Raw genomic sequence first — 15,282 nt, 5'->3', positions numbered from 1 at the left:
AGTCCATGTTTAGTCCATGTTTAGTCCATGTTTAGTCCTGGTTTAGTCCTGGTTTAGTCCTGGTTTAGTCCTGTTTAGTCCATGTTTAGTCCATGTTTAGTCCTGGTTTAGTCCTGGTTTAGTCCTGGTTTAGTCCTGGTTTAGTCCTGGTTTAGTCCATGTTTAGTCCTGGTTTAGTCCTGGTTTAGTCCTGGTTTAGTCCAGGTTTAGTCCAGGTTTAGTCCAGGTTTAGTCCAGGTTTAATCCAGGTTTAAGTCTTGTTTGTGTTCAGGATGGCAGAGCCGACGTCGTTGCCAATGATTCTGGGGACAGAGTGACTCCTGCGATTGTCGCCTACAGAGAAAACGAACAGGTCACTCTGAACTTTATTTCATTTCATTTCTATTTTCTTTTTCTTTTTTTTCTATTCTGTTTTTATTATATTTTATTTTATTCTATTTTTATTCAGTTTTATTTTTATCCTATATATTTTTTTATTTTATTTTTCTGCAGTTTTATTTTTGTTATATTATTATAGTATTGTATTTCTATTTTATTTTTATTCTATTTGTAAATATACAAATTGTTATTTTGTTTGTTGTTATTGTTTTTTATTTTGATTCTGTTATATTTTGTATGTATTGTGCTTTATTTTTATTCCATTGTATTTTATTTGTATTTTATTTTTTATTCTATTTTATTTTCTGTTCTGTCTAAAATGATCTATCCAAGTAAGAGAACTGTCAAAATTAAGCTGTACTGCGGGACATTTCAGCCAAAGCAGTAACTCTCCACAGAGAAAAGTGTTTGACAGAGCCTTATTTTATTTTTTATTCTATTTTATAGTTATTCTATTTTATTTTATTTCATGTTTTTTCTACTTTTATGTTCTATTTTTTGTTCTGTTTTATTGTAATTGTATTATTTTATTCTCTTCTCTTCTATTTTATTTTATTTGTATTCTAATCTAGTTTATATTTATTTTCTATTTTATTTTGATTCTGTTTAATTTTGTATTTATTTTTGTATTTTATTCTGTTTTTATTTTATTCTATTCTATTGTATTTAAATTTTATTCTATTCTTACTATAATTTATTTCATTTTTATTTTATTAAATTAAATTTTTATTCTATTCTATTTTATATTTATTTTCTATTTCATTTTTATTCTGTTCGATTTTGTATTACTTTTTTCTATTTCTTTTATTTTTATTTTATTTTATTCTATTTTTTGTTTATTCTATTTATCTTCTGTTGTATTTTATTTTTCTTCTTTTTTTATTTTATTCTGTTATTTTTTCCATTTTTTATTTTTATTTTGTTTTTAGTTCTATTTTTTATTTTATTTTTAGTTTTTTATTCTCTTGTATTTTCAATTCAATTTTTTTCTATTTTATTTTTTATTCTTTTATTTTAAATTTTTTTCTATTTTTTTTTATTTTCTTTTTTCAATGTTATTTTTATTCTGTTTTATTTTCTATTTTATTTATTTTTTTCTATTTTATTTTGTTTTATTTTCTATTCTATTTTTTTCTGTTTTATTTTCAATTCAATTTTTTATTTTTTTTTCTATTTAATTTTTTATTCCGTTTTATTTTCAATTCTATTTTTTTATTTTTTCTATTTTGTTTTATTATTTTGCAGATCGTGGGAATCGCGGCGAAACAGGGACGAGTGCGAAACGCCGCCAACACCATCGTGAAAGTGAAACAAGTGCTCGGCCGAAGGTGACGCAAACAAACCCTGCACTTTTAACAGCAGCTCCTCTCAGATGGAAAACATCCTGTTCACCGTGTGATGTCATGTGGTGATACAGGAAGAGCTCCGCTGTGTTTTTAAACTCCACACACCTTCACTAGAATCATCTGGGTCGTTTCAGTCCTGCTCACTTTTTTCACTTTTTTCACTTTTCGATTTTGTGTGTAAATGAAAAATGGAAAAAACAGATAACGGACTGAACCAGGACTAGACCAGGACTGAACCAGGACTAGACCAGGACTGAACCAGGACTAGACCAGGACTAGACCAGGACTAGACCAGGACTAGACCAGGTCTAAACCAGGTCTAAACCAGGACTGAACCAAGTCTAATCCAGGACTAAACCGGGACTAAACCAGGACTGACTTTAGTCCTGTTTCAGTCCTTGTTTCAGTCCTGGTTTAGTCCCGGTTTAGTCCCGGTTTAGACCTGGTTCAGTCCCGGTTTAGTCCCGGTTTAGTCCCGGTTTAGACCTGGTTCAGTCCCGGTTTAGTCCCGGTTTAGTCCTGGTTTAGACCTGGTTCAGTCCTGGTTTAGTCCCGGTTTAGTCCCGGTTTAGTCCTGGTTTAGTCCTGGTTTAGTCCTGGTTTAGTCCTGGTTTAGTCCTGGTTTAGTCCCGGTTTAGTCCCGGTTTAGTCCTGGTTTAGTCCTGGTTTAGTCCTGGTTTAGTCCTGTTTCAGTCCTGGTTTAGTCCCGGTTTAGTCCTGGTTTAGTCCTGTTTCAGTCCTGTTTCAGTCCTGGTTTAGTCCTGGTTTAGTCCCGGTTTAGTCCTGGTTCAGTCCTGTTTCAGTCCTGGTTCAGTCCTGTTTCAGTCCTGGTTTAGTCCTGGTTTAGTCCCGGTTCAGTTCCGGTGAGCGTCACAGACACAGTCGCACTCATTTTTATCTAACTTCACTGTTTCTTCTGTTTTTGTTTTTTTTTCTGACTCAGTTTTGACGACCCAGAGACGCAGACCCACAAAACAGAGACCAAATGTGAGGTGAGTTTAAACCTGGAGACATCGTCCGCGCAGCGTAAAACACACCGAGGACGGGTCAAACGCAGACGACATACTGTGTAGGCGAGTTTCATTGTTGACAAAAGCGTGCGTTGCATGCTGGGAATTATTTTGGTCGGCGGCAAGAAACATTAATTCAACACGACGGACGGAGCGAGAAAGTACGTAAAGGGTATTGATCCCGGTTATTTATCCACTCTAACGGCAGAGGACCCAAGACCATTTGACCACAAATTAGTCATAAGCATCAACGGACGACAAATCACCCTTTTCAACCCCGACAGAGTCTGGACTAGGGACGGGCATTCGATGAAATTTTCTTAATCGATCGTCGGAAGAATTAACGATCGATTATCGATTAATCATGAACGTTTTTATATTAAAATGATCATCATTATTATTACTATCTGCACTAATCTGCATAAATAAATTCAACTTTACGACATATAAACATAACGACTCTAGATCCACATCAGCTGTTTGACATTATAATGTGTTTAATTCAGTTTTGTTCAAATCTCACAGAAACAAAACTTAAAACCACATCACTAATTTACATAAACTAAGTGAAGATAAAACTCCAGCTCTTGTGTCGCTGATGTGGTTCAACTTGTGTTGGATTAAAAGACATGACTCAGGTGAATACAGGTCAGTGTGACCAGATTTGTGTTTGTCAAAACCAGGACAGCGTACGGGGGGAGGGGGGCGGGGCCTCGTCATCCACATTGAGCGACTCTCACCTGGAAAAAACTTTTTCCCACTGGACACAGAAACATATGTGCTGCTTTATCCACTGTGCACATGGACTCACACTTGTCCCAACGCAACGGAAAGTGTGGAATTTCTTCTACAAATCCTGGTTAAATCCACATTTGTGCTTCGGTTCGTTACAGACTGACCCACTGTTTGTGTCTCGCTCCTTCTGATGCAGAGACACATGTACACACCTGTTTGTCACGACACACAAACATACATTCAGTTTGTCGATGAAATTCTTAATGATCAATTATCGATTAATCGACTAATCATGCCCATCCCTAGCGTGGACCAAACCAAATTTCTGGTCGGAATTAGAGATGAGCATGATTACTCGATTAATCGATAATTTATCACTAAGAATTTCATCGATTATGTTCATTTTAATTGACAAACCGAATAACACAAAACGTTTTGTTTCTGTGAGATTTGAACAAAACTGAATTAAACACATTATAATGTCAAACAGCTGATGTGGATCTAGAGTCGTTATGTTTATATGTTGTAAAGTTGAATTTATTTATGCAGATTAGTGCAGATAGTAATAATAATGATGATCAATTTAATATAAAAACGTTAATGATTAATCGATAATTGATTGTTAATTCTTCCAACGACCGATTAAGAAAATTTCATCAAATGCCCGTCTCTACTCCAAATTTCTGGTCTGAATCTCCAACTACCTGGACAAATATTCACTTGGGCGACATCCACAATGACTTGGTGGAAACTCCTGGGCCATTCACAGCAGAAAAGATGAAAACCTCCAAGAGTCTCGATGTGTTGTTGAACTTGTTGAGTCCAGGGTTTGTTAGGATCTTCTACGTTTGCTCTGCAGATGTTTGAAAGTCGTTTAATTCACCGTTAGTGGTTCTTTTCACTCAGAATATGAAAAAGACATTTTCCTTCTTCCGTGCTTCTATTTGTGCGTCCGATAATGCAGCAGGAATTTACCATTATCAGGGAGAAATACGCGAGGTTTCGCACTTGTCAAGGGAAATGTACCCAAAGACGACTCTGTTAAAAAAGAACCACTCAGAACGACAAAGTGTAGAATACTCACGCGCAAGGAGAGTTGCGAGGCTGTGTCCTTTCCTGCTCTGCTCTGCTCTCACACTCCAAGCAACGCTTTTATTTCAGTACATGGCACAAATAGATTACATTTCATGACATCACATTACATATTGTTCACATGTTATCTCATGACTAACAGGCTTCGTCTAAACCCCCCCCATTTCACACTTGATTACATGTTCCGGGTGACAGACAATCTCTTCGTAGTTCTCCAGGGCCTGGTGTTTAGCAGATGATGGGACAAACCCACTAGTTGTTTTCTCCACAGTAGATTATCTTGATGAGTCAGCTGACACATCAGCCGTATCAGCTGATTGTTTTCCTGTCACATCTTGAATAAACGAAACACAAAGCAGTGTTGATAATTTTATATTACATCATGATTTAACTTTAAATGATTCATCCTTTAAATGAGTAACACTTTAATGAGAAATACTTATAGCATAAAAATTCTCTAACAGCACTGTGTTTGACGCTACCGTCTTTCTTGCCTCCGACCAATATATTTCCCAGCATGCAACGCGGGCTTTTAATAACAATGACGTCAGCTGAAACTCGCCTATAGAGGCTTTGCACCGTCACGTGACCCTACAGCAGCGGCACCTACGCCGCCATGACACCGGGCAACACTATGTCACTGACTTCAGCAGCATCGGAGAAACATGGGCAGATTTTGTTGTGTATTTGGTTCTAGACCAGGAGTGTCCAAACTTTTTCATCAAGGGCCACATATCTAAACACAGACGAAGCAGAGGGCCGACTGACGACAGTAGACTAATGCTCAGTACAGGGAATAATTGAAATGTGTGCATGTTTAACACGTTAGAATGAACCACCAGTCTTTAATCATTAAGATCCTTAAAATATAAAATAAAAGATCCTAAATATTAAAAATCTGCTTTATCAAGGTAGATTTAAAAAAAAAAAAACTTGCAGTAAAATATTACTTTTTAATTGATGCAAGGTAATTTGGGCCAATTCACCTGGAAGCACGAGGGCCAAGAAAAAATTGTCTGAGGGCCGCATTTGGCCCCTGGGCCATAGTTTGGACATGCCTGTTCTAGACGCTCTGAAAGAGAGAAAACGATTTGTTTCTTCACTGTTCCTCTGGAAATGACTCATCAGGATCAAACAAGGAAATTATCAAAAAAAAGACGGGAATTATATCTAGAAACATAAACCACGAAGAGATTTCCAATGGTCCCATTAGGGCTGGGCAATATGGATCAAAAAATATATCTCGATATATTTTGCTCTATCTCGATATATGTACAAGAAAAAATAACCCCCTAAAACTGAAAAAACAAATATGACAAATTCCACAAGGTCTTTTTTTTTATTTTTAATTGAAGTGTAAGAGGTCGACAGTTCATACAGGAACATTTAAGATTACAAAAACCCTAATTACATAAATAATAATTTAACTGTAAAATAAAAGAAATAAAACATATTTCCTTCTTTTCATTCATAAATAAAACAACTCAACTCAAGCTCATCTTTGCATTAACTCTGTTCTCCAGACCAGAACCAGAACCATGAGCTCATTTAGCAGAAGAAACTCAGGATGTTCATTATTTTAACAGATCCATGTTCCAGCGTCAGGATCTGAGGTTTAATCCCACAATCCACTGCAGATCAAATCCAACGATTCCAAACACTGTTGTACAAGTGACACTGCAACAGATTATTGATTAAAATATTCTGCATAAATAAACTTTACATGACTAAACTTTACAATATATAAACATAACGACTCTAGAGCCACATCAGCCTGTTTGAGATAATAATGTGTTTAATACAGTTTTGCACACGTGTGTTTACGTTTTACAGAAACGAAATTTAAGCGCATGACTCATTTACATAAACAGCACTTCTCATGCAGCTCAGCTCGTTCAGCTTCTTTTGGGCTAAAGGACGCGACTCAGTGGAACATGAGGATGTTCTGCTGGTGGTTTTGTCTGTAAATGCTGGAAAAGGTTCGTGGGGCTTGAAGCTTTTCACTGGCACCAACTTTCGGTCTTCATGGCGACAGTGACAAGTGAAGGAGACACGAGCGAACAAACTCAGGGAGGCGGAGGCGACGAGAGAGAAGATAAACAAGCGAAGCGCCGAAATCTAAATTTAATATAAACATTATATCGATATATACGATATGTCAGAATTCATATCGAATTGAAAAACTATCTCGATATATTTAAAATATCGATATATCGCCCACCCCTAGGTACCATCAAGACACACGTCACTTTCATCAAGGTATTTGCTATTTAAATTGTTTCATAGTTTATTTAATGAGAGAAGCACATTTACTGAACTAAAATGTCATTAATTTATGGAGGAAAACCTGCACTAGTTTATGATTCAACGAACCCACTGGCTCCTGTGATCAACACGACGCACGAGTCGAAGAGTCTGTGAGACGAACCTCGAAAGAATCGACCATGAAAAGATCCTCGTGAACGTTACAAAGATCCACTCACAAAAAGAGACTAATTCAAGAAGACAAAGTTGTGGATAAACAAGACAATAAAGAAAACATGGGTCCTACGACATGTTTATATGTGCTGGAACATACAGTTTCTACTGAAACTCACACTGCAAATGTTTTCTTTTTACATTTTAGTTCAGTAAATGTGCTTCTCTCATTAAATAAACTATCAAACTATTTAAATAACAAACACCTTGATGAAAGTGACGTGAGTGTGTCTTGATGGGACCAATGGAAATCTCTTCGTGGTTTATGTTTCTAGACATAATCTGCGTCTTTTTTTTCGATAATTCCCTTGTTTGATCCTGATGAGTCATTTCCAGAGGAACAGTGAAGAAACAAATCACCACAGGTGTCAAACATACGGTCCGGGGGCCAGATGCGGCCCTCCAAGACTTTTAATCTGGCCCTCGGCTGATTTTCTACTAAAATATTTTAATGATATTTTCTATTAAAATCTTGTTAATTTTCTGTGGTGTTTATCACAGCAGCGTCTCCAGCGTCTCTGTACGTGGCCCCTCCCACCAGAGCAGCACAAATGAAGACTTGTCTCTTTCCAAACGCTCTTAAAGGACGATCGTTTTGACTGTTGACCGTGACACCCTCATCAGAAAAATGTCCAACATGAGAAAAGTGGAGCCGAGTGCAGGATTTTACAACAAAAATGGACTTATTCCTGTTTACAGACAAGTTCATGTTCAAACTTCGTGTTGAAATTGTATTTTTCTTAAAGTTTCAGGTTGTTCTTAATATTATAATATTTTGTAAAAGAAAGAGTTCATCAATTTGCGTTTCTCTGCACAAATATTTGAACTTATTGATATTTTTAGGGTTTATATGACGTGAGTTTTCTGATCCGGACGCTTTGGGATCAAAGTAGTTTGGACACGGTCCCCGAACCAAAATGAGTTTGAGACCCCTGGACTAGAACAACCAAATACACAACAAAACCTGCTCATGTTTCTGTGATGCTGCTGAAGTCAATGACATAGTGTGCCCGGGGTCATGGCGGCGTAGGTACCATTGCCATGGCGACACGTGATGGTGCAAAGCCTGTATAGAACTCTGGACCCCACGTGACTCACGGTGGGCGACCCGCCGTTTTGGCAGTAAAAAGGGACAGCGCCACCGCCGAAGCTTTCAAGCCGTCAGAGTCCTCAGCTCACTTTAAATCACAAGACACTGAGGTTTATTTCAAAAAATTAATTCAATTAAACATTTGTGACACGAGTTGTTTCCATGACCTGCACCAGTCAAGTCACGGGGACGTTGCACTTTTTTGTTTTTGTTTTGTTTTGAGACAATGAGGATATTTTTTGTTTTATTTACAGCCTTGATATTTTGCACTTTTGTATCTAAGACCCTAAATTCAACATTTTTTTTATGTCCAAAAAGTTTGTTTCTTCATGTTTGTGTTTGATCCTGTAGTTTTTATTTCAGGCACATGACCCGACTCCCGCAGAAATAACAGACTGTAGTGAAAAAAAGGATTTATAACACTTCATTAGGGGGTAAAAGTTTTAATAACGACATTAAGAAAAAAAAATGCAGGCGACGACAAATGTACAAAAATTGTCACGGTGTAAGAGTGACGACGAACGCAGGAATGATTTTTATTCTTTTAAATGTTCAGAGAAACTAAAGATTGTATTTTTAACGTCCTAAAGTGTTTTCACATTTTTTACAGGTGATAGACAAAGGAGACAAACCGTTTTATAAGATCCAGCTGGACGAGCGCACCGAGCACGTCTCTCCACAAGAGGTCGCCAAACTCATCCTGCACAAAATGAAAGGTAACGCCTCCATAACAGACACTGATTTTACTGAAACTATTTTAATATTTATTTATTTATCCTTTAAAAATGTGTTTGTGAAGCTGCTCAGAAAGTCAGACTGTGGGAGACTGTGTGACGTTTTTTTAAAAGAAATCTCCAAACTTCTGATCCACAAATGTTTCTCCGTCTCATTGTGTTTGTTTTGGAATCGGTTCCACAAACCTGGAATAATGAAAAATATTTATGAAATGTATTAAATTATTATCATTTAAAATAATTTCACCTGAAACGCTCACGACTTTTGCACTGAATATGGCTCCACTTTCTGAAGCGATGTCCTGGTTTAGTCCTGCTTTAGTCCTGCTTTAGTCCTGCTTTAGTCCTGCTTTAGTCCTGCTTTAGTCCTGGTTTAGTCCTGTTTTAGTCCTGCTTTAGTCCTGCTTTAGTCCTGGTTTAGTCCTGTTTTAGTCCTGCTTTAGTCTTGTTTTAGTCCTGTTTTAGTCCCACTTTAGTCCTGGTTTAGTCCCGCTTTAGTCTTGTTTTAGTCCTGGTCTCTCCCTGCAGATTGAGTCTGTGTTTGTCGTCGTAGAAACGGCTCAGTCGGCGTTGGGCTCGGACGTGAACGAGGCGGTCATCACGGTGCCCTTCGAGTTCGCACACGCTCAGAAGAAAGCGCTCAGGTACGTCCCGCTCCTCTGTCCCGCTCCGTCTGTCCCGCTCCCTCTGTCCCGCTCCGTCTGTCCCGCTCCTCTGTCCCGCTCCGTCTGTCCCGCTCCTCTGTCCCGCTCCCTCTGTCCGCTGTCCGTCTGTCCCTGTCCGTCTGTCCCTGTCCGTCGTCCCTGTCCGTCTGTCCCGCTCCCTCTGTCCCTGTCCGTCCGTCCCGCTCCCTCTGTCCCGCTCCGTCTGTCCCTGTCTGTCCGTCCGCTCCGTCCATCCGCTCCCTCTGTCCCGCTCCCTCTTTCCCGCTCCCTCTGTCCCGCTCCCGTCTGTCCCGCTCCGTCTCTGTCCCGCTCCCTCTGTCCCGCTCCGTCTGTCCCGCTCCCTCTGTCCGCTCTGTCCTGTCCCCCTCCCTCTGTCCCCCTCCGTCTGTCCCCCTCCCTCTGTCCCCTCCGTCTGTCCCCCGTCCGTCTGTCCCGCTCCGTCTGTCCGCTCCGTCTGTCCCCTCTCCCTCTGTCCTCCGTCCGTCTGTCCGCTCCGTCTGTCCCCGCTCCGTCTTGTCCCGCTCCGTCTGTCCCCTCCCTCTGTCTCCGTCTGTCCCGCTCCGTCTGTCCCTCCGTCTGTCCCTCCGTCTGTCCCCCGCTCCCTCTGTCCCGCTCCTCTGTCCGCTCCCTCTGTCCCGCTCCCTCTCTGTCCCGCTCTGTCTGTCCCGCTCCCTCTGTCCCGCTCCTCTGTCCCGCTCCCTCCCGTCCCGCTCCGTCCCGCTCCGTCCCGCTCCGTCTGTCCCGTCCCTCCCCTCCGTCTGTCCCGCTCCGTCTGTCCCCCGTCTGTCCCTCTGTCCGTCCTGTCCCGCTCCCGTCTGTCCCTCCGTCTGTCCGCTCCGTCTGTCCCTCCGTCTCCGTCCCGCTCCGTCTGTCCCGCTCCCCTCTGTCCCTCCCTCTGTCCGCTCCTCTGTCCCGCTCGTCTGTCCCCTCCCTCTGTCCCGCTCCTCTGTCCCGCTCTGTCCTCCGTCCCGCCTCTGTCCCCTCTGTCCCCCTCCGTCTGTCCCCCTCCCTCTGTCCCTCCGTCCGTCTGTCCCCTCCGTCTGTCCCGCTCCGTCTGTCCCCCCGTCCGTCTGTCCCGCTCCGTCCGTCCCGCTCTGTCTGTCCCCTCCTCTGTCCCGCTCCCGTCTGTCCGCTCCCTCTGTCCCGCTCCCTCTGTCCCGCTCCCTCTGTCCCGTCTCCCTCTGTCCCGCTCCCTCTGTCCCGCTCCCTCTGTCTCCCGTCCCGCTCCCTCTGTCCCCTCCCTCTGTCCCGCTCCCTCTGTCCCGCTCTGTCTGTCCCCCCTCCCTCTGTCCCCCTCCGTCTGTCCCTCCGTCTGTCCGTCCGTCTGTCCCGTCTGTCCCGCTCCGTCTGTCCCCGCTCCCGTCTGTCCCGCTCCGTCTGTCCCGCTCCCTCGTCCCGCTCCCTCTGTCCCGCTCCCTCTGTCCCCTCCCTCTGTCCCGCTCCGTCTGTCCCGCTCCGTCTGTCCGCTCCCTCTGCCCGCTCCCTCTGTCCCCTCCTCTGTCCCGCTCCCGTCTGTCCCCCTCCGTCTGTCCCGCTCCGTCTGTCCCGCTCCGTCCTGTCCCCTCCCTCTGTCCGCTCCTCGTCTGTCCCCGTCCCTCTGTCCCGCTCCGTCCGTCCCGTCCCCTCCCTCTGTCCCGCTCCCTCTGTCCCGCTCCGTCTGTCCCGCTCCCTCTGTCCCCCTCCCTCTGTCCCGCTCCGTCTGTCCCGCTCCCTCTGTCCCGCTCCCTCTGTCCCGCTCCCTCTGTCCCGCTCCGTCTGTCCCGCTCCGTCTGTCCCGCTCCCTCTGTCCCGCTCCGTCTGTCCCGCTCCCTCTGTCCCGCTCCGTCTGTCCCGCTCCGTCTGTCCCGCTCCGTCTGTCCCGCTCCGTCCCCTGTCCCGCTCCGTCTGTCCCGCTCCGTCTGTCCCGCTCCGTCCCGCTCCCTCTGCCCGTCCTCCCTCTCTGTCCCGCTCCCTCTGTCCCGCTCCCTCTGTCCCGCTCCCTCTGTCCCGCTCCGTCGTCCCGTCCTCTGTCCCCGCTCCCTCTTCCCGCTCCGTCTGTCCCGCTCCGTCTGTCCCGCTCCGTCTGTCCCCGCTCCCTCTGTCCCGCTCCCGTCTGTCCCGCTCCCTCTGTCCCGCTCCGTCTGTCCCGCTCCGTCTGTCCCGCTCCGTCTGTCCCGCTCCGTCTGTCCCGCTCCCGCTCCCTCTGTTCCCGCTCCGTCCGTCCCGCTCCCTCTGTCCCGCTCCCTCTGTCCGCTCCCTCTGTCCCGCTCCTCTGTCCCGCTCCGTCCGTCCCGTCCCGCTCCCTCTGTCCCGCTCCCTCTGTCCCGCTCCCTCTGTCCCTCCCTCTGTCCCGCTCCGTCTGTCCCGCTCCCTCTGTCCCGCTCCCTCTGTCCCGCTCCGTCTGTCCCGCTCCCTCTGTCCCGCTCCCTCTGTCCCGCTCCGTCTGTCCCGCTCCGTCTGTCCCGCTCCGTCTGTCCCGCTCCGTCTGTCCCGCTCCGTCTGTCCCGCTCCCTCTGTCCCGCTCCGTCTGTCCCGCTCCCTCTGTCCCGCTCCCTCTGTCCCGCTCCCTCTGTCCCGCTCCGTCTGTCCCGGCTGTGGTTGTCGGTTTGGACTCATGTTGGACTGTGGTGTTTCAGGGAAGCGGCGGAAGCGGCCGGATTCCACGTCCTGAGACTGATCCACGAGCCGGCGGCCGCGCTCCTCGCCTACGACATCGGACAAGAATCCCACTCCGGAAAAAGGTACGAGACGAGCAGAGGAGGCCCCGGTCCGCTCCCTGGTTTAGTCCTGGTTTATCCCTGGTCCAGTCCTTGGTCCAGTCCCGGGTCCTGTCCCTGATCAAGCCCTGATCTAGTCCCAGGTCTAGTCCTGGTTTAGTCCCTGGTTTAATTCTGGTCCTGGTCCTGGACTGGTCCTGGTTCAGTCCTGGTCTGGTCTTGGTCTGGTCCTGGTCTGGTCCTGGTCCTGGTCTGGTCCTGGTCTGGTCCCTGGTCTGGTCTGGTCCTGGTCTGGTCCTGGTCCTCTGGTCCTGGTCCTGGTCTGGTCCTGGTCTGGTCCAGTCCTGGTCTGGTCTGGTCTGGTCTGGTCCTGGTCTGGTCCCTGGTCTGGTCCTGGTCTGGTCCCTGGTCTGGTCCTGGTCTGGTCCTGGTCCTGGTCTGGTCCTGGTCTGGTCTCTGGTCCAGTCCTGGTCCTGGTCCTGGTCCGGTCCTGGTCCTGGTCTGGTCCCTGGTCTGGTCCCTGGTCTGGTCTGGTCTGGTCTCTGGTCCTGGTCCTGGTCCAGTCCTGGTTGAGTTCTGTGTGTCCACAGTCATGTTGTGGTGTATAAACTGGGGGGCACGTCGCTCAGTGTCACCGCCCTGCAGGTGAGCGGGGGCATGTACAGGGTCCTGCACACGGTGACGGACCACAGCATCGGAGGGGAGAGCTTCACCCACGCCCTCGCCAACCACCTCGCCGCCGAGTTCAAACGGTACGCCAACGCCACGGTTTAGACCTGGTTTAGACCTGGTTTAGACCTGGTTTAGACCTGGTTTAGACCTGGTTTAGACCTGGTTTAGTCCTGGTTTAGACCTGGGTTAGACCTGGTTTAGTCCTGGTTTAGACCTGACCTGGTTTAGTCCTGGTTTAGACCTAGTTTAGACCTAGTTTAGACCTGGTTTAGACCTGGTTTAGACCTGGTTTAGTCCTGGTTTAGTCCTGGTTTAGACCTAGTTTAGACCTGATTTAGACCTGTTTTAGTCCTGGTTTAGGCCTGGTTTAGTCCTGGTTTAGACCTGGTTTAGACCTGGTTTAGACCTGGTTTAGACCTGGTTTAGTCCTGGTTTAGACCTGGTTTAGACCTGGTTTAGACCTGGTTTAGTCCTGGTTTAGACCTGGTTTAGTCCTGGTTTAGACCTAGTTTAGTCCTGGGTTAGTCCTGGGTTAGTCCTGGGTTAGACCTGGTTTAGTCCTGGTTTAGTCCTGGTTTAGTCCTGGGTTAGACCTGGTTTAGACCTGGTTTAGTCCTGGTTCTGTCGTGTGGTTCTGCTCTGTGTCTCAGTCCCGGTTCCGTCCCGGTTCTGTTCTGGTTCCAGAAGTTTCCGTCATGACGTGAGTCCAAACGTTCGTGCGATGTTGAAGTTGATGAACGCGGCAGATCAGGTCAAACACTCGCTCTCCTCTCTGGGCTCCGCAAACTGCTTCGTCGACTCCCTGCACGACGGCCTCGACTTCGACTGCAACGTCTCCAGGTAACGCCTCACTAAAGCTGCACTCGGGAACTTTTCGGTCACTCGCTCGTTACCGCTCTGCCTGGAATGTTCCGCAGTGTGACTTTAAACCGCCGGACTTTATGTTTCTTCGGTTCCAGGAGGTTTTATCGCTCGCGTTCTGGAGAGTTTCGTGTTTTTGAGCAGCTGGATACGGAAGCCAAGAGGGGCCACGACAAACGCAAACGCCGCGACGACACAACAAAAGCCACAACAAACCAAAAAAAGCCACAACGGAAGTGACCGCGGGACACTATTTTAATGCAAATGCCACAACACATTAAAAAGCCACAACACATTAAAAAGCCACAACACATTAAAAAGCCACAACACAAACGCAAATGCCACAACACATTAAAAAGCCACAAGACATTAAAAAGCCACAACAACCCAAAAAAAGCCACAACAAACCAAAAAAGTCACAACGGAAATGGCTGCGGGACTCTTATTTTAATGCAAATGCTGCAACAAATACAAACGCCACAACACAAACACAAATGCCACAACACAAACGCAAAAGCCACAACACATTAAAAAGCCACACCCATTAAAAGCACACACATTAAAAAGCCACACACATTAAAAAGCCACAACACATTAAAAAGCCACAACATTAAAAAGCCACAACACATTAAAAAGCCACAACACATTAAAAAGCCACAACACATTAAAAAGCCACGACACATTAAAAAGCCACGACACATTAAAAAGCCACAACACATTAAAAGCCACAACACAACCAAAAAAGCCACAACAAACCAAAAAAAGCCACAACGGAAGTAACCGCGGGACTCTATTTTAATGCAAATGCCACAACACAAACGCAAATGCCACAACACATTAAAAAGCCACGACACATTAAAAAACACGACACATTAAAAAGCCACAACACATTAAAAAACCACGACACATTAAAAAGCCACAACACATTAAAAAACCACAACACATTAAAAAGCCACAACACACCAAAAAAGCCACAACAAACCAAAAAAAGCCACAACGGAAATGACCGCGGGACTCTATTTTAATGCAAACGCCGCAACAAATACAAACGCCACAACACAAACGCAAAAGCCACAACACAAACGCAAAAGCCACAACACACAAACGCAAAAGCCACAACACATTAAAAAGCCCTAACACATTAAAAGCCCTAACATTAAAAAGCCACAACACATTAAAAAGCCACAACGGAAGTGACCGCGGGACTCTATTTTTCGTCGGACCGCTCACACAGCAAGTGAAGAAGAAGAACTACAACGTGAAACGAATAATGATAAAACAATAAATTACTTTTACTTACGTTTCCAACTTCTCTGTTCCTTTACTTTTCACGTTGTAGTTCTTCTTCTTCACTTGCCGCTTGATCGGTCCGTCAGAAAATAGAGTCCCGCGGTCACTTCCGTTGTGACTTTTTAATGTGTTGTGGCTTTTTAATGTGTTGTGACTTTTTAATGTGTTGCGGCTTTTTAATGTGTTGCGGCTTTTTAATGTGTTGTGGCGTTTGTATTTGTATTTGCGTTTGCAT

General features: G+C 45.3%; 1 protein-coding gene across 1 annotated transcript in view; it reads left to right on the top strand.

The window, feature by feature from the left end:
- The window catches only part of hspa14 (heat shock protein 14), a 32,542-nt gene that overhangs the window by 2,946 nt on the left and 14,314 nt on the right, over nucleotides 1–15,282 (top strand). The window contains exons 5-12 of the mRNA XM_055159885.1: nucleotides 256–352; nucleotides 1,624–1,706; nucleotides 2,668–2,716; nucleotides 8,740–8,845; nucleotides 9,417–9,507; nucleotides 12,144–12,248; nucleotides 12,815–12,976; nucleotides 13,581–13,736. Of these exons, the coding sequence (XP_055015860.1) occupies nucleotides 256–352; nucleotides 1,624–1,706; nucleotides 2,668–2,716; nucleotides 8,740–8,845; nucleotides 9,417–9,507; nucleotides 12,144–12,248; nucleotides 12,815–12,976; nucleotides 13,581–13,736 (849 nt within the window). The remainder of the gene's footprint in view (nucleotides 1–255; nucleotides 353–1,623; nucleotides 1,707–2,667; nucleotides 2,717–8,739; nucleotides 8,846–9,416; nucleotides 9,508–12,143; nucleotides 12,249–12,814; nucleotides 12,977–13,580; nucleotides 13,737–15,282) is intronic.

The sequence above is a fragment of the Boleophthalmus pectinirostris genome, unplaced genomic scaffold (assembly GCF_026225935.1).
Source record: "Boleophthalmus pectinirostris isolate CB_2022bp ecotype Guang Dong unplaced genomic scaffold, ASM2622593v1 HiC_scaffold_2825, whole genome shotgun sequence".
In the NCBI taxonomy this organism is placed as follows: Eukaryota; Metazoa; Chordata; class Actinopteri; order Gobiiformes; family Gobiidae; genus Boleophthalmus; species Boleophthalmus pectinirostris.
This window is presented reverse-complemented; position numbering and strand designations above follow the sequence as displayed.